This window comes from Harpia harpyja, chromosome 7, assembly GCF_026419915.1.
Source record: "Harpia harpyja isolate bHarHar1 chromosome 7, bHarHar1 primary haplotype, whole genome shotgun sequence".
NCBI classification, from domain to species: domain Eukaryota; kingdom Metazoa; phylum Chordata; class Aves; order Accipitriformes; family Accipitridae; genus Harpia; species Harpia harpyja.
In genome coordinates, this window is record NC_068946.1 from 6,850,128 (window position 1) to 6,868,903 (window position 18,776).

At 37.8% G+C, this 18,776-nt stretch overlaps 1 protein-coding gene across 6 annotated transcripts in view; it reads left to right on the forward strand.

The window, feature by feature from the left end:
- VPS13D (vacuolar protein sorting 13 homolog D) overlaps nucleotides 1-18,776 on the forward strand; it is a 109,623-nt gene that overhangs the window by 71,802 nt on the left and 19,045 nt on the right. For all 6 annotated transcript variants that reach the window (XM_052792983.1, XM_052792987.1, XM_052792984.1 and 3 more), the window contains 2 exons: nucleotides 10,702-10,834; nucleotides 12,745-12,940. In XM_052792983.1, coding sequence (XP_052648943.1) covers nucleotides 10,702-10,834; nucleotides 12,745-12,940 — 329 coding nt within the window. The remainder of the gene's footprint in view (nucleotides 1-10,701; nucleotides 10,835-12,744; nucleotides 12,941-18,776) is intronic.

The window sequence follows — 18,776 nt, forward strand, 5'->3', positions numbered from 1 at the left end:
TTTAATAAGGATACGAATATTGCTCCAGGTGACTGACATGGAGGCATTTGTAGAAAAGGAGCATGAAAGCAACACAAAGGGAAATAGGAGTTTTAACCCTCGTTGCAAGATAAATCAAAGCAGAATCTCAAGTGGTTGGCAGTGACAGGAAAATAAAGATGACTGAATGGAAAATGAAGAGGATGTAATAGAGGGATTATTTAAAAACAAATCATGAACAAGTGTTTGACTTGTATGAATGTTAACCCTAACAAAACTGGCAATAAATAAGATGAGAAGTGGACATAGCAGAGCACAGAAGGTAGGTACAACTTAAGCAGATTCTACCCAGGAACAGACGGAAATGTTTCTAAAGCAATCACAGCTGGTGGTTCCCTTTTGTTTAAAGTTTCTTAGTTTATGTGACCAACCACTCTTACTTGATACCATTTAGAAGCAAGAACAACTGGCATTCTTGCATCTTTGGAGACACTGTGTTCAGTAGTTCTAGGAATATTAGATCAAAATGCAACTCAAGTAGCTGAAAAAAAAATTGTATCTTGGTGACAGGGAGCTTCTGGCAAAAGCCTTTGTATATGAAGCCTGAGAAAGAAGTACACAGTGGCATTGTCCTCAGGAGAGCGTTAAACAAAATAGTCAACTGATAATGTAGAAAGATCATGGTGGCATTCAGGTTCTGATTTTCCTAACATTCTATATTTTCACAATTTTCTTTTGACTCCCTACTCTTCTGTTTAACTGTTAACAGCAGAATGTGTATGATTACTGGCAGAAAAAATGAGGGAGGCTGGAATACATGTCATCTTTCTGGGCAGCTTTACAGATTTGAATTTGGGTTTTACTTCGGGAAAGGTGATGGTCATCCTTTACAAGGGTAGTCTAGGTATTGAAGTTGTGGGATTTAGCAGCAATTGCCATAAATAGTTTTTTCTATTCCTAGAAGTGATTTATACAGTTCAGGTCAAATGCAGCAACTTTCCCTCTGTTTTCTTTAGTGTAATCTTAAGATTTTTCTCCTTGTCTTTTCCCCAGTATTGTGTAGGGGTACTGCAGCTTGATCAGGTAGTGCATCCAGGTGGCACTGCAGATTATCTTCAGTTTAACTTGAATTTCATTCAAAGATTAGCAGTTTATGTGCAGGTTCAAGTGCTGAGCAGTGAGAATCTGTGTGAAGATGTGCAGATTATGAGATGGAAAGTAATTGAAATTTCCAGGCAGAAATTTTCAGTGCTGGGAGGAGCATTATAGATGAGGCCATTTCCCCATTTCCTGGCAGTTTTAAAAGACAGAAAGTTTTATGGCCAATTAGTGACAATCAGAAGCCATGAAAAGTGTCACTTTCTATGTGCAAAACATCTGGTATCTATAGTCAGTATCTTTGAAAGAGGTTTGGGGATAAAGGATTGTCTTTGAGAAGTTTGAAGTATTATTTTGTTCTTCCTGTTTTTTATTTGTACCATGGGATAAATTGTGTGTGGCCAGCATCCTGGTTGAAAGTTTTCTTCACAATTCAGGTTAAATTCAGCCTTTTTTTTACAAAGCTTCTTATACAGAGTGTTTGTGAACATGCTTTGACTACAATGTGGAGATGTGGGCATGGGTAGGATCAAACAAAAATGGTGATGTATTCTGTGGGAAGAACTGTTTTCATCTGGACTTAATGTGCACATTCAGAATCAAACTGACACATTGGTGGTAGCTTTGAATGAGGCTTTTCCAGGAGAAATTTTTCAGTCGACAATGAGAATCCTGCAACAGTGCAACAACTGCAAACAGGGAGATGCTTAGCTGTATATAGAAATCTACCAAGTGACCATCTTGACAATTAAAAAAAAAAGGGGGGTGGTTAGAAAGCTTTATGTTTTACACCTGCTCTAGAGCTTTATTTTGAAGGGTTTTACCAGCTGATTTTCTTACAAAATAAATACAGTGTTCCTGTTTTGCTGACTCATTGGAGAATTAAGTGAAAAAAGGAGAATTTAAAATGTGGTATGCAAAATGTTGCCAAATCATAAACCGTGAAATTAGAAATAAACATTTGTCATAGACACGAAATGAAATTTGATCTTAACCTACAGTTTTTGAAGGGTTAGCACGTCATGAAAATAGGCACATATATCCCATATATCACCATTAGCATCTGAAGGAGAAAAAATGGGGTGTAGGTTTGAAATGAATGACTTCAGTCTTGACAAAAGGCTAACTACACCTCCCTAATGTATATATAAAGTTATATGGTTGTGTAGAATATGTTAAATAGTACAGATTTAAACTTGGAATTCCTTGGCTTTGTATCCCTGAGGAGGGAAAACAGTATTTTTATGTCCACAGGAGATGGGCAGGATACCTTCCAAAGCTGTAACAGTAGATGATTGGCATCACTTCAACAGATCCGAATGCGTCATCCCTCAAATTGTTGTTTGCTGTTTACATTGTACACATGATGGCAGGCGGAATTAACGTGTTTGCATTGGGTTTTCTTCAAAAATCTAATGGAACACAGAAAACCTGGGGGTTTTTAAATAGGAGGTTCTTTCAGATCCCCAGTTTGGTCACAGGTGACCATGGCAGAAAGTGAAACTGGCTGGAAAGACACTGACTGCTGGGGTGTATTGCTGGAAGGAAATGTCCTGTGAAAATACAAATCAACAGAGTTGGTAAAGATAATGTTAAAAAGCAAGCTTAATCAGCCCCCTCTGAATATGTTGTTGTTACGTTTTAACTCAAGGAACTGGGCTCTTCAGCCTTTTTCTCAGGTTTTTAGTACATGGAGGGGGTTTTAAGGAGGGGGGTGGAGGAGGGCAAATAATTCCGTTCCCAAAAAATAAACAAACAGGAAGACCCTAAAGCTTCGTAAGAGTTAAAGTGTGGGGGGAGGGGAATTATCTGTTAAGAGTATTAGTTGTTTAATAAAGCACAGTTGTCCTCCAGATGAACCCGCCAGTGACTCTGCAATTTGGGGTCATTCCAAGTTCATGCTGTGGACTTTTGACTGCCTTCTGTGTCTGTGAAAACAGCCGGCAGTTCCTGCAGGGATCACTCATTCAACCCTGTAACACAAAACTATTGCCAACGGGCACCTGCTGGGGCAGCTTCCCAGGAGGTCCTGGAGGGAAGGTACCCACCTCCACGGGCGGCTGGGGAGAGAAACGCCGCGGGGGGGGGGGCCTCCCCTGGGATACCCACCTCATCGGGCATCCCTACCGGGGGGCTTCACGGATTAGCCGGCCAACATGCCGCTGTCAGGATGCATTAGGAAGCTTAGTTAACGATGAGATGTGAGCTAATTAAAGCTCCTTTACTTTGGCTATATGACATAAAATAGGGGTGCAGAACACTGCACAGCATCTCAAGAAACATACGGTTGGTTGTTCAGTGGGAAAAGCCGTTGCCTCCTCTTGGTTGTCAGTAATTTAGAGAGGGTCAAAGTTTATGTCTCTCTCAAACTGAGAAGCTGATTATAGCGTTTTGCTGATTTAGTGTTTTCTAAATTAAGAGTGTGTCAGTTCTATTCATAGTTCCACTACACGTTTCTCTCTGCACAATTTGACTTGGTTATAAACGCATTTTGGGCTTAGCCTGAACCATCCTTTCTGTTTAGGATTGTATTTAACAGTTGACCTGGGTGTGTATTAATGTGTAAAGGAAAGCGTAGAAGTCTGTAGCATATAAATTTAACTGAATTGACAAACTTTCCTGCTTAAATATCTGAGTAATTCTTAAGAGACTGACAGAAGCCGTGGTAAAAGTGTTTTGTGGAACAACTTCACATAGCTCGTCCTTTTAAATCTGACAAATAAACACCTGCTATTTTTTAAAAATACTTAAAGCATTTCCTTTTTTAGTCCCAGCATAATGCAGAGTTGACCACAGTGATGTGAAGGGAGGAACCTGTGTTGTCCGTCTGCTTTCTGATGTCCAGTTTGTAAAATTAAATATGTAGTGCTTCCATTCCATAACTATGCATGTATTGATTAGTAAAGAAACTGCTCTAAAAGTTATTTTTATGCTAAGTAGAGAAATGTATTAAATATCAAACTTGAGACATTGCAATAAAAGCAAGGAAACTTAGGCTGAAGGATTTACCAGACAACTTTCTCTCTCCCACTGCACCTAGTCATTATGTATATCCAAGAATACTGCTTGTCTTTTTTCTCTTTACACTTTCAAAATAATAAGAGTAAGACCTGAGGATGGCTAAGTGCTCTAAAAATTTTTTTGACCACAAATCCTAGCAGCATGTATATATGTCTGGTTAGCCTAAAACATGTACACTGTGAAGATTTTTGCCTCCATATAGCAAAATAAATGCTTCATTTTGAACTGTTGTATTTTACTATCAGAAGTCAGCATAAAAATTGGCTTCCTCTAAAATACCTCTAACAGGTTGGAAAGATGTAGGAAATAAAGGTGATTTTTAGTGATACTGCTAGAAGGCAAGTAACCACAGGGGATTAAACTGAGAGATATGTATTAAACATTTAGACATAGTCCATTGTATTTAATCACTTGGCTGAACAGTACTTCCGAAACTTCTGTTCAGCAGGGAAGGGAGTGGATGTGGGGTTTTTTTAAAAAAAAAAAAAACAACCAAAAGCACAACTCAAAAGAAAGTAGCCTTTAGTTTCTAATGCTATCAGTCTACTTGAGTTTATTATATAATTTATATATGTCTTATGTTACCTGTTTTAATATATATAAAATAAGCATTGACTTTTATTTTAAATGCATTTAGATAGTATCTGAAGAAACATCATTGTTTCATGGTAAAAAGCTTATTGGTGTTTTTTTAAAAAACTTGTAAAAATAATGTTCTGAGTAAAACATTTTGTATTATATAAGAATATACATTTCAGGGCAGGAGGGTGTCAGTGTTTTCCAGTGAATATGTATTGTGTATATATTTATTAGGGTTTTATTGTTAGGTTCATGGTATGCACTGATTTGAGATGTTTATTCCTTTCAAGCTGTCTGTGCTGTGATGCCTATTGCTTCTGTTGGTAGTACATGAGAAAAAAGGTAAATGTCAAGGTAGCAGAGGGGAGGAAAATGGTGTTCCAAAACCAGTGTTCCTGCTTAGGGCTGTAAGGAAGAATGTATTGAACAGAACTCACATTCAGAAACCTGATAATCACGGTTCTTTCTTTACCTATACACCCTTTGTTTCCTGCGATAGCCAGCTCTTCTCTTTCACGTGGACAGTTACTGTATTTATGGGAGTTACTGTTGAAACTGTGGAATGACTTTTAATCATGATGACTAGGGATTTTCATGTTTTGGAAAATGTAAGAGTGTGTGTGAGAACTGAAGATGACATAATTCTCAGTTTACATTAGACTTTCTAACTTAAATAAATTTTAAATATTCTTTCCTACCTTGCTGAAATAACATACTTAAATCTGTGCTTTGGTCTCTGAGAACCAGGTTTTATTACTGGAGATAAAAGTATGAACATCATCAATGTGTGGTGTTCAAGGTTTTTTTGAAAGGTGGTGGTTTGGGGCGAGAGCTGAATGGAGTTCAACAAAGAATTCCTTTTTAAATGAGTTCTGCAAAGCAAAGATGAGAACTGAATAAACCCTGTGATTTCTAATTTAAATGCAGTTCATTGTGAGGTTTGGACAGAAGTTATAACTGACCTGTATATAATTTCATCGCTTTCTCCCTTAAAATTCCACCTTGGCATGTTCTACTTTGCTCAGTCAATAATATTTGTAAATGTACCGTTCTCTGATGCTAGAATTACAATGGAATGTTTGGACTAAAGTCATAATTGTGTATTTATCCTTTTGGGATGTCCTTAGAGAACCAGGCAGTGCCAAGAGCTTAAAAGGACTTTAAAAGATTACTTAAACCTTATTTCCATGCTGTGTGCTTCATGCATCTGGCTTAGAGGGAACATGCAGTACAAAGTCTAGAATTAGTTTTCATTTGCTTTGAATTCTTCTTGTGCCCCATAAGCCTTATTGTTTGGCACCAGCTTTGATTCACAAACACTGTATATGGGTGGTTTTGTTTCTCTTCTATTGCTTGAAACAGCAAAGGATACATAGTCAGTGGTAAAAGTTTTTGTGGCAAAACTCCCTTAATTATCGGGCCTTTAAAAAGAAAAACACACCCAAAAACCCTCCCAAACATGAGTAGATTAGTTTCTTGTACAGATACTATTTCAACTGCTTTTGCAGATCTTGGTAGATAAGATTTTATTGATTGGTGACACTACGTAAAGGTAAAACAAGAAAAGGTGAGTCATCTGTTTACTTGAGTCTACAGAGGAGGCGGCTAAGGCCAGTGTGCCCCAGGCTTATGGAAGCGTAATAACATTTTCAATAATCGTGAAGTGCTGAGAGTGGTTTACATGTTGTCCCAAAGATAGCGTTCACAGTAGCATAACGTCCTGCAATTTGGCGGGAAATGTGAAAGTCGTCGTATTTCACCCTCGTGGGGAGGATCAGTTTATGTTAGACCACATAGGCTTAAGTTAATGAAGTAGCAGGTCATATTTTCTGCTTGCAGTATGTTACCAGTTGGTAGCTTCACATCATATATGAACCAGTGTGGGATGAAAACCAGGGATCAAGGGTCTTTAGAACGTAGACCTGGAAGAAAAGGTCAGTGTCCCTCCGTAGAGCGGCAATGCCAGAAGTACCATCTGCTTTGGGGACAAAAGGGAGAGGAGAAGAGGGTATCTGTGACTGAAGATGGACGAATGTTCAGATGACTGGAGCTTTTTGGAGAGGTTCTCCTTTTTTTGGTCCAGGCAGAATGGAAAAGGAAAAGCATTAAACAATGCATATTAATGATAAGTTGAAATATTTTTGGTACCTGAAATGACAGGACTTTTACTTAGTAGTCTGGAAAACCCATACTTTGCTTTGTTTGGAGATGCCAGGTTGACAAGTAAAATACCCGCCTTCTTACACGTACCTAATGTGTAGACTGGCTTCATACAGTAACACTTTGGTGCCTTTTGCGTAGTAAGCAGGTAACTTAGCTGATACTGATGTATCGTGTTGCAATTCTGTTTCAAGGAAAAGAATATCTGAAATGGGGGAAAATGCAGAGATGGAAGACAGAGTTACTAATTTCTTTTTTTAATCGGCAAGTAGACAAAGAACTCATTATGAAAATTAGGATGGAGAAGGAGGGGGACTAGTTTTTAGAAGTCCCTTGATTAGTTTCATGTTTCTTCCACAGACTGTTTTATTTAGTTATGTTGGCATTTACATGGTCTTACATAGGCTTTGAAGTTACCAGGTCACACCTTATTAACAAAAGCTAAGGAAGACAAGGGTGGATCGGGCTTTTGTTGTCACCTTTGTTTATCTGGAGACTATTTTCTGCATGACTGGGTTAACAGCTCAGTAAGCCACCATCACTGCTCTTCCACAAGTCTGAATATCTTAATCTCAGTATCCAATATTGCACTTCTCGAAGGAGGCATCTAAAAGCAAGGTATTTGGGGGGAAAAAGGCAAGTCTGCTGTTGTGCTTTAACTTGTTCAAATCTCCCTTCAAAGTTTAAGCTGGACTTAAACCGCTTAAATTTCCTATGCTTACTCAAGTTTCTGATCCTGAAGTAACTTGCCACTGCTAAGTAACTTTTTCGTAATACACTGATTGTAATCTACACAGACTGGGCGTAAGGTGTTGTGTGGGTGTTTGGTTGGTTGGGGTTTTTTTTAATGTTGGAAATCTTTATTTTTCCTATTTTTTATATATAGGTAGATACAGTCCTGTTTGCTGACATAGGCTTCAGAAACCATTTCAGGGGGACTATTTCTGAGATGCACAGAAAAGGATGGTTAAAAATTTGTGATACCCAGCAGTTATTTCACTCACATGGTATTATCTATATTGGGTAATACGAGAGATGACGTAGGTCTTGTTCAGATCATGAATCAGGATAATGCTGACACTACAGTCTGAATCTTCATTGCTAACACGAATCTAAACTTCACAGCAGAAAATGGCGAGTCGCTCACTTGCCTAGCAGACCTTAACGTGACTTGCTAATGCCTGTGAAATGTCTCAGTTGTTTTATCTTCACTGGTGTTTTACCTCTCATTGGCAAACTTGATCACGTTATGTTCTGTACCTCAGAGCAGGAAAAGTGCCGCAATAGTCCCCAGCGGGGAAAGTGTTCCGAAGGGACCTATTCACGTCTGATCGTTGAGGTAATCCATTGTTTAGGTACAAATGGTACAGATGGCTACAAAAGTTTGGCTTTAGTCTTTGTTAAATGAGGCCAGAAAACAAACAGTACCTGGGGAAGGGGGAGGAGGAGGTGTGTCAAAAAGTAATTCAACATGAAGTTCATGTTTTGTAATTAACGTGTGTTGAGTTTAGCTTTTGTCACCTGAGTCAGGGCAAAATGGAAACATTTCATGGTACATTTGGTACATTAGAATCCTTAAATTGTTCTATTTACAGCTGTAATTCAGTGTTATTTTCTAAACAACGCCAAGAAAAATGTCCCCGTTTAACTTTGGTTTTACAGTTAATGGAGACTATGACTTTCAAACTGTGTGCATGTAATGTTGTTCCTTACTAAGAGAATAATTTACTATTACATTAAAATTCTTCCTATACGCTAAACCAGAATTGTTATTGACTATTAGGTGTCAGATTCTGCTTCACAGAGGAAGGAAAATCTGAGGAAAGACTGGATTGTAATCATCAGGAAAGCTGGTATAGTGGAGCTGGCCGATTTAAGCAGGCAGGGAAGGGGGGAAGCCGAAGCTGTCAGGAGAGCTTACCAATTTTGATCAATATTAATAAGTTAGTTTATTCTTGCTGGCTGATTGTCTGATCATACACTAATGTAACTTACAAAATGTGTTCTTGAAAAATCATTTTCAGGCCTTGACAGATTCCTTAATGAGGTTTGAATTTTGAAGGCCTATTGAGCCTTTTAATTTTTATAGCGACTACTCTAATCCTCTTAAAGCAAAGTATTTGTCCAGGAAAAAACCCCAACCTTAAACACGGTTAATAGACAGCTTCAGGTTGGTTTGTATTTCTAGGCTAATTTTAAAAAAAATAGCATCTACATTAAGTTCACAAAGAGGTCAGAAGTAGTTCAGTCAGTGATCACTATGCTCTGTTTAGTGTCCATATGATCAAGTCACAAGAAGGGTCATGGGATTTAATTTTTGTTCATGTTGTTAAAGTCTACTTGCTTAGATAATTGGAGCCACTGGTCTAGTTTGTCTTTGAGCTGGAAAGACGTATCTAAAACTAGGACATCATGTCATTAGTGAAAAAGAAACGTAGCCTTGGAAAAAATGACAGAAAAAGGAGAGAAACTTAACCGTTGCATCAAGCACATAAACTAACTGTTGGTCTATTTCTTTTTTAATCTTTAGTGTATTAGAATCAGAATTTCATACCAGGTTTTAGTTGTCTTCTGGTGCATACCTTAATCCCAGAGGTTTTTTGAATATAACAAATACAGATGCAAAGGAGATGGTACATGCAACAAAGCTAAGCTGAGCAGTGGAGAGGGCAGTGTCCATATACAGTTCTTAAACAATGAAATACTTGTCATAGAGGAGCTGTGATCATGCAGGATGGCAAGGATTTCACCATTGCTGCAGCCATCGGGTATCTTTGACATTCCTGGGGCAGCTGGTACATTGCCCAGCCCTACTCTAAGACACAACAAAGCATTAGATTATCTTTCCTTTAGGGGGAGGAAGTTTGTTTATTGAAAGGAGAAGATTGTAAGAATGCTGATGCTAGTTGAGGGAGGTACAGATGACCAACTACACATAACCAAAAACCAGCTAGTTTTTGGAGGTTATTCCAGGAAAACGCCTGCTAGGAGGCCCTTTCAGGTTTTTTGTCTCCTTTTCTTGCTTCCCTCCACCAGGCTTCTGTTTTATATCTGATTATGTCAAACTAAAGGTCAACAGATCACAATAGATCATTTTTATTTGGTGCTTTTTCATTGACTCGTACTCAGTAATGGTCAGAGTTCTCAGAACAAATCCTGTTTGGACTTAGATGTCCTCTTTTATCTGTAAGTACCTCTCAAGTCTTCCCCCATACTGTTAAAGGTAAGTGTAAGGGGTAAAAAAGCTCCATACACATGTTTAGGGTTCCCCTTAGACTTTTGGTTTAGGGTGTATAGTACTTGTGGACAGTTACCAACATAGCTGGCTTTTAGCAGATCACCCCATGTGCTGAAATGAACGTGGCGTGGCTCCCCCACCAACTCTTTTCACAATAGAGCCATTTCTACATTGTGTTACTAAAAAGAATTTAATTAACTCTTGCAAACGTTTTAGTTTCATGACAGGCATATTTGCCTTGAAGGTTTTCACATATCTTTGCAGAAGAAAAGCTTTGTATCTAAATAACATTCTTGTGAGTTTTTGAAAGGTTACAGTTGGGTCACTAGCACTTCTTTTGGTACATCTTTCACAGACTTCATTTATTTTGGCTTGACCACTGCTGTTGGGCACCTACTTGGTTTTTGACTGTCACCTCAGGATTTAAGTTGCACTAATGGAAAGCACACGTTAATGCACTTCAGAGCTTTCTTCATGGCAAAAAAGCTGGAGTGACTGTGTACATGTAACAAAATGAGTTGTATAAATCTGTATTTCACAACTAGAATCGGAGTTTTCTTCAGTAAATCTACATAAGAGAAACACCTTTTGTTCTTTTAATAACACAGAAAGTTGCTCTCTTACAGTTTGCTGGGACCTTGTCAGATGGTTTGGGAAAGACAATGGATAACAGACACCAGACCGAACGAGAATACATTCGATACCATGCTGCAACTAGTGGAGAACATCTTGTAGCTGGAATCCATGGACTTGCACATGGTAACCCTTAGCTGTAATTTTAACTCATCTGTCTCTTAAAAGTAATGACCACATTGAAAAGTACAGTTTGTATTACTCTTGGGTGATTATTTGAAGCCAGGGAAGTGGAGCTATCACAGGCTTTATATTTAAATTTGAATGCTTGCAGGTCGGGGTGGGGGAATCGTTTGGTTTTTAAATTGACGGAAACTACATTTAAGAATAAGGTCTTTTCACATGTAACTCTAAGTAAAAGCTTTTTTACAAATTAAAATGAAATTACAAAGAAAGTTCATGCAAAACTTCTGTTTTCTTTGTAGCGGCATAGAATACCCATGCAAACAGTCTTTTTGAGGGCCAGACATTAAAATAAAAATGAGTATGGCTGGATTGTAGCTTTCTTGTGTTTACTTTCAGTTCCAGAAACCTGAGTTTCCTCAGAATCAGTACATCAGTTTGAAGTAACATTTCACCAGTTGGGTTATTTTGTGGTTTTGCTTTGTTTTTTTTAAGTCTACTATGAACTAAAGGAATGAATTTGTGTAAAAGGCAGTGGACTAATCTTAATTTGGCCAGAATCTCACATCAATTTAGTTCGTGATTTATCTGTTGAAGAAAGTTAAATCAATATAAGCCAAGATTAAATCAAATATTTATATTTTGCATCATCTTGACTCAGTTTGTTTAAATGTCATTCTTTTAGTGCAACTGTTGCAGCCTGTGTAAAGATAATGTGGCTTTCACTAAAATAGCAATCTTTTCTGTGCTGAGCAAAAGTCTTTATGCTGGACTTTTGTCATAAAGAGACACTGTAGGTATTTAAATGGATCACGAGAGCTGTTTCTCTCACACCAGCGTGCTGTAAAGTCTGATACAAATTATGTTGGTAGAAATGCAGGAAATCTGAAATATGTGTGTCTGCTGAAAAGTCAATTATAAAAGCGCTTCATTGTGTTGTATTATCCAGTAATTAGCAGGACTGTTTTAGTCTTAATTCTGTTGAGTTTTTAAATGCTTCCCACTCAGGGTTGTTTTTTTGTTTTGTTTTGTTTTGTTTTCCAAAAAAGCAAATAACTGTTAAATCCTATCTGTTGAAATGTAGGAATAAACCATAAACTATAGTTACTCAAGAGAAGTGATTTAAATACTTTGTGCTTCTCGAGTTTGGAAGTTAAGATGCTGCCTGGTCTGTACTTCAATTACAGACCTTGAATAGAGTACCTGGCTGCCAAAAGCTGATGAGCCAAATGGTGGGAAGCATTCTTAAATGAGTACTCAAGCCAGTTCACTAAAAATTGTGATTTTTCTTATGGTGGAGATGTGAAATCTGTAAAGCATGTTCTCAGATAATAACGAACTACTCCAAGTCTGTAGAAGCTTCAGTAGGTTCTTGATTTCTCCAGAGCATTCAGATTCTCAGCAATGGAAACAGGCACAGAAATGTCTGTTCGCAGCATCACGGTTAAAATCACACAAAGCCAGTTTAAAATAATTGACTTTTTCCAGTGGAGAAATACACTTACCTGTTTTCTGTCTCAAACTGTAAAAGCTTTTCTGGTAATAGAATTTTGTCACATTGTAAGTAACCACTTCACCTCAGGAAAAGATGAGGACTGTTCGTGTAAATACAGCTGGGAAATCAAACACTATAGAAATATTTTTTTTAAAATACGTATTTAATAATGAATTAAATCTTTTTCTGTGGGATATTGTCTGTGCATATGTGTGTGTATGTATACTACATACACAAAGTATAAAGTTACTTGCTATCATAATCAGTTTTGAAACAGGTTTTGTATTATTAAATGCACAGTACATTTCTGTCAAGCTTGACAGTAAATCATTTAGGCAGACAGAATCGGCTGTGACAAGGTTCTACAATTTTGAGAGGCAATACTTCCGGCCTACTTTGCTGTTCTTGTCTTTGCTAGGTATCATTGGAGGATTGACAAGTGTAATAACTTCAACAGTTGAAGGTGTGAAAACTGAAGGAGGTGTCAGTGGTTTCATATCAGGCCTTGGGAAAGGGCTGGTTGGCACAGTAACCAAACCTGTGGCTGGAGCTCTGGATTTTGCATCGGAAACTGCACAGGCAGTGAGGGACACTGCAACTCTTAGTGGCCCCAGGTCAGTAAGCAGTTTATATTTCTGATCAATAATACTGTAAAAATGTGTATTAATGCCTGTTGCAATTTCTGATCTGATTATCTTTCCTTACCCAAAGGAACAATAATTTAATCAAATTTACTATGAGCTATTATTAGTGATATAGCCCATTTCATTCAATTTGCTTTTTCTTTAATAGATGGCATTTGTTGATACTATAACGAGTGAAATTTGCACAGAAAAGCTACAACATAAAACAGGAATTATTAAGCTACAGCATTAGATTAAAGCAAAATTTTTAAAAGGCTACATGTAACGAGATTAAACTTCTGCCATGGAATCCTTACACAGAGTTGAAATGGAAGAGTTCTTCTCCCTGCTCTACCTCCAGCTTCCATATGTCTGTGTAGAAAACCAACTCTTCAAAGGTTTGAAGAGTTCTGGCATCGACATAGTGTCATTATCTTCTAATTTTCATTTGGTACAATAGTTCTCACATAAAGTGTGGATATATGCCCTTAGGTCCACATGCTTACTTGTTTACCCATACATATGTGGATGCGAATTGTCAGCACATGAGGACAGATGCTTTGGCTTCCTTCCTGTGTTCAGTTACTAGAGTAATGTGGTCTCTACAAAATAATGATGATTATGTTTAAAGTAAATGAATGTTCATTAGCACTGACTATGACTGTGGAAGAGGGAAGGGCTAAGTTCTAAAAACGCTGCTCCGGGAGAAGATTCTTTCTACTTTTTCTGGCCAAGAGTTTGCTTTATACGCTAGTGCTATGCCAAGAAGTCCTTTTGTATGTACGTGAGATCCTGCATGCTGAAGAAGTGAAAGAAAATCCTAAGTAAATTTTACTGTCAGAAAGCTTAGAGAAAAATGTTTGCAAAACGTTGGGTTTTGTCTTCCCATTTGGCTTTTCCATTTCCTGTGTTTTATTGTGCCACGCTTGGAATCCTGAAGTGTCTACCATCCGTGTTTCAGTAAAGAATGAGCTTGATGAAGTGTGAGTGAGGTGCAGGAAACTTTGAAGAATGAACCTAGGTGTACTTTGTTGTGAGAATGGAAGTGTTTACATGTATCTATCTGATGTATCTGGTACTTAGCTTGATTTGTAAAACGCAGAGGTCAGGGATTACAATTTGGTAAGTACATGTGCATACACAGATTTACGTAAGAACTCTTAAGTGCATCCCTGAGAAAACACATCTACTGTTTTGCTTGTATGTGTCTTAATTTTGTGACTGTACAGATTGATTGATTTATTTAAAGGTGGGGAGAAACACAGCTGGCTATACTGTTAGTTGTCTTACTAGCTGAGTTGTGGTTTTATTCTAATTTGTTTCAAGATACACATATACTTAAAACTCATGTTTTGACATACTTCTATGAGATACAGCGTATAGACAGTAGCGATGATGTTATCAACAGTTGACAAACTAGAGAGCAACTGGGAAAGGGAGGGCCTCCAACCAATCTTATCTCTAGCTTCTGTTTGCCTATGTGACATACTTCCCTTTAACTTGTTAACTGTCAATTAAGAGATGAGGGTAAAACAGATGAACCAGATTTTTGCTTCCACGGGATTCTGAAATACTATTGTCATAGACAAGCACTCTGAAATGATTTTAGTGTCTACACACACTCTGCAAAAAGTTCTACAAGGTGGGGAAGAAAAACCTTTCTCAATTACTACACCTCTCCAGTCTACAAATCTGATCAAAACTTTTTTTTTAGATAAACAAATGTACTTGAGAATATGTAGACAATGTAGGAGGGGAAAACCCCCAAAAAACACCACCACCACCTATAAGCAACCTTGCACTCATGTTTTCTTTGGTAAGGGATTTTTTTTTTATGTGCTTATATAATGAAGCAACCAAATTGTTCTTTTGGGGGGGTATTAAAAAAAAACAAAAGAAAACAACAACAACAACAAAGGATTTGTACATTTTTTAGACTGCTGTGTACCAATATCCCCCTGCCGCATTTGTTAACTGTTCAAATATGTGTGGTTTGGAATCAAAGTAGAACAGTGTTCCAAATGCAAGTTGCTGGCTCCAGTTGAATATTCTGTTTAAGCATGCTGGGCCATGTAGACTCTCCCAAGCTAAATACACAAAAACAGCTAACCCTGATGAATGCAAGTTTATGGCAGGAACTGATCTCAAGTGTAGTTGTGAACAATTGAAGAATGTGAGTTAATAAGCATGGTAAGAGCCACCTCGACCTTATCTTGAGACTGACAGTGTATGTGCAAGCTTCCAGTAGTGGTGCAAAGTTGAGTCAACCAGTTAATTACAGTTGCATTTAAATAGCATGATACATAACCATAAATTATAGGCCCCTTGCAATTCTCTAATTACATGGTTGAATATTTTAAAAGCCCTGAATTTAAGCTGCGCCTGACTTTAACCATTGGATCAGTTTTAAGCGAGATGAAGAGTCGTAATTGAGGTTGTAGGTTTTCCTAAAAGGCATAGTCTAATTCCAGCAAAGTTACTGAACTAAATAGAACACTGAGGAAGACTCTGTACCGTGTGTTACTGTGATCATGCTACATGGACGGAAGTCTCTTGGCTTCAAAATCTACTGATTTGTATTGGGACTCCTGCAGCTAGGACAAACCACACGTTTGGAACATGGAGCCAAACTAACATGGCTGAGATGCAGACGATGGCTTTATAGCTTATGGTGGTAATTTAAAAGGTGATGTGTTTAAAGTACAAGAAAATATTTTTTTTAATCGGACTTTAAGCTGGACTTTTTCAAAGCTAATCTTATAACTTATTATGTAATCATATAATTCATTATGCTTGTTATTCATTAATAAAGCTGCCTTAATACTTTTAAATTTTAATGCAGAGGAGAGCATAAAATAGTTGTTGACAATGCAGCGTACATCTAATTTATAAACAGTTAATGCCTGTGACTTGATACCTTTTTTTTTTGAGTGGTTTTTATGTGTTCCAAGTACTCTAGTGTCACATACAAGAGTTCTGATTATTTCCATATTTGTCATATTCTGCCAAAAGTCTTAAAGACCAGTTCAAAACAGGAAAGCTGTTATGTCTCTGTGCTTGGAAAGCTCTCTCCTAGAAACGTGTTTTAAGTCCTAGTGCAGCACAAATAAAGAACATTTATATTTAGATGTGTGTCTAACTTAACAAGTAGTGCAGGAAACTGCCATTATGGCTTGCTCTCAGGCTTCTGCCAGGTCAGTGCAAGTTTAAGATTATTCTTGAACTGCTGCTGCAAGCGTTTGTGTTCTTTTCTGATAGTTGCAATGTGAAACTTAGAAGTAAGGAGGTAACTTCATGACCTACCCAATTCTAATTCTGTTGGGGAACTAGACTGTATTAGTTAAGAATAGTTTGAGATTGGCAAGCCATTAATGGTCACAGAAAATTCTTACGTAAATATTTCATTCTTTTCAATGTACTTAACTTGGAAAGAAGCAGCCTGTGCTAGTTGTTCTTTTGTTCACCACTTTCATGCCATCAGTCGGAAATGTGTAGTGAGGTTGCAAAGTTTGAGACAATGTCAACAGCAGGTGATTTTAATTTTAATTTTTTTTTTTTTTTTTTTTGCCTTTGTGCGTCCATCTCTGTTAGCTATGATTTCGATTGTAAGGTCAAAAGCAGTAGACTTGAGAGCATGAGTATCACACTGAGAAGAGGTAGTAGAATATATGTACCTAATTGTATGGAATGCTAACTCAGCTAATATACTGCAAAGAGCATATTCTCCAGGTTCTCAAGTTCTAAACATAAATATTGCCTGCACCTTAACACCTCTGTATGTGTCCCAGATTTTGTCCTGACCTTGGACTTGATCTAGATCTGACTTCAAGAATCCTTACAGTGATGTCAGTCACATATGGGCCACAACTCTGGTGAACGAGACGTTATTCTTCTCCTGGTACGCCCTTCCTAAGATCTCCCTAGAAGCCAGAGAGAAAATGTATTTATTGGCTACTATTCATTGTGTTGTGTAAATCTTGAAGTGTTGCATACAGGAGTTTAGCTGATTTATCGGTCTAATCTGTAAATGACTTGGGCAGTGTGACTTCCTTCATATCCTCTTTCCTCTTTTTTCCCAGTGGGTTAACAGGTCTTTATAATGAACTGTTTTCTCAGATGATCTGTTTTCTTTTGAGCACATTTGTCCATTTTACTCCTGTGGCACCCTGTTAAATGGCTGTAGACATTGGGTTTCTTCAGTGTTAGCCCTACCTCCCATCTTCAGTCACTGCTGAACTTGATTTTATGGGTTTACATTCTTCTGTCATTAGTTTATCCACATTCTTCTATTGCAGTTGTTGAGTTACTTTGAAATCCCCCCAGTCTGTAAGTTCCCATCAGTATTGTGTGAAGAAGGACCGTCATATCCCTGTTCTGTGACAAGCTGTGCTCTGCAAGTCATCCAAAATTGTGTTGGCTGGTTTTACTGCCATATCACATTGCAAATTGATAGCCAGTTTTCTGCTTGCTGTTTTCTCCCAAGAGGGTTTTTTTTAATGTTTTGTTTTATTTTACTGCTTCGCAAATATCTCCTCGTCATTTAATATTTGTGTTCTGGATTATTTTTCCCCAGATGAACCAGGTTGCAATTTTCTAGGTTGAATCCCATTTCATTTCCTGCCATATTTCTGACCTCTTCAGGTTCTTTAGTACTTCACTGTCCTCACTGGAGTTTTAAACGCCTCTTAGTTTGTCCTCTCCAAATATAATTTTACATGCTGCTTTTACTAGATCCTTGAAGTTAAGCAAGCCTGGTTTTGTGCCCACACATTTTGCAGCACCTCAGCAGACGCTTCTCCTTGCATTAATCATTTTCTGTTACCAGTCTCACCTGCTCAGTATTATTCTGTCAGGTGTTAATTTACCACTGGTAACTTTGTGTAGTTCTGCTGGAGATCCTGTTCTGTTCTTCAGATGTCTGCTCTTGCTTGTTGTGTAAGTGAATGTAGATTGGGGGGGTGGGGGGGAAATAGGTCTTTCAAACTGCAGCCCTGTACCTCTTCAGTATGGATAATTTCATCTTGAAACCTTAGGTTTTTTCCTGAAAATGCACCTCAGCTATTTTAGTTTCTTAACTAGAAAGAGACAATAATCCACCATCTAAGACCTCAAATGATTTCTAAATAAATGAAGCTACCCTTAAGAATTAACAGAAAATGGTTATGTGTTCCTTTTGCCTATTCAAAGAGTGCTTCTTACTGCCATGAGACGCTTCTGGCTTGTAGTTGTGATTATGGTTTTCTTTTCTACAGATTTCTGCAAGAATGATTTTTTTTTCTTGCCCTTACCCAGAATTATTTTCCAAAGGAATGACTGAGATTACAAAAAAGTGCAGTCTTTCCTAGACTACACAGAAATGTCTCGCATGCTGTACATCAACAAACTAATAGGGCTTTTTGTCAGAAAAGTCTCAAGTAATGATTATATTTGACTGTGAGTGGAATCCTGTCAAGATTGCTTTGCATATTCGCTTCACCAGTCTACTTCCCTTTAAAGCTCTGTGGCAGGAATTCAAGCAGTTGAGGCATGTGGTTACTCTTCCGGAGTGCCTAAAATCGTGAGAATTGAGGATGGAGTGCGCTGCCATCCCACGCTTCACTGCACTTCTGAATCTCTACGTACTCATACAGTGACTAATCCTAAAGAAGTCAGTCTTTAATTAATAAAACTTACTATTTCAAGAAATAAAAATATAATTTTCAAAGTGATCTGACTGAAGAAATAAAGTATAGTAGAGTTAAGCCCAAGACCTTCTGTGTGTTAGAAAGAAATATGGGCAGGGACATTTTTTTTCTTTTCTTTTTTTTTTCATGCCCTCCTCCAGGAC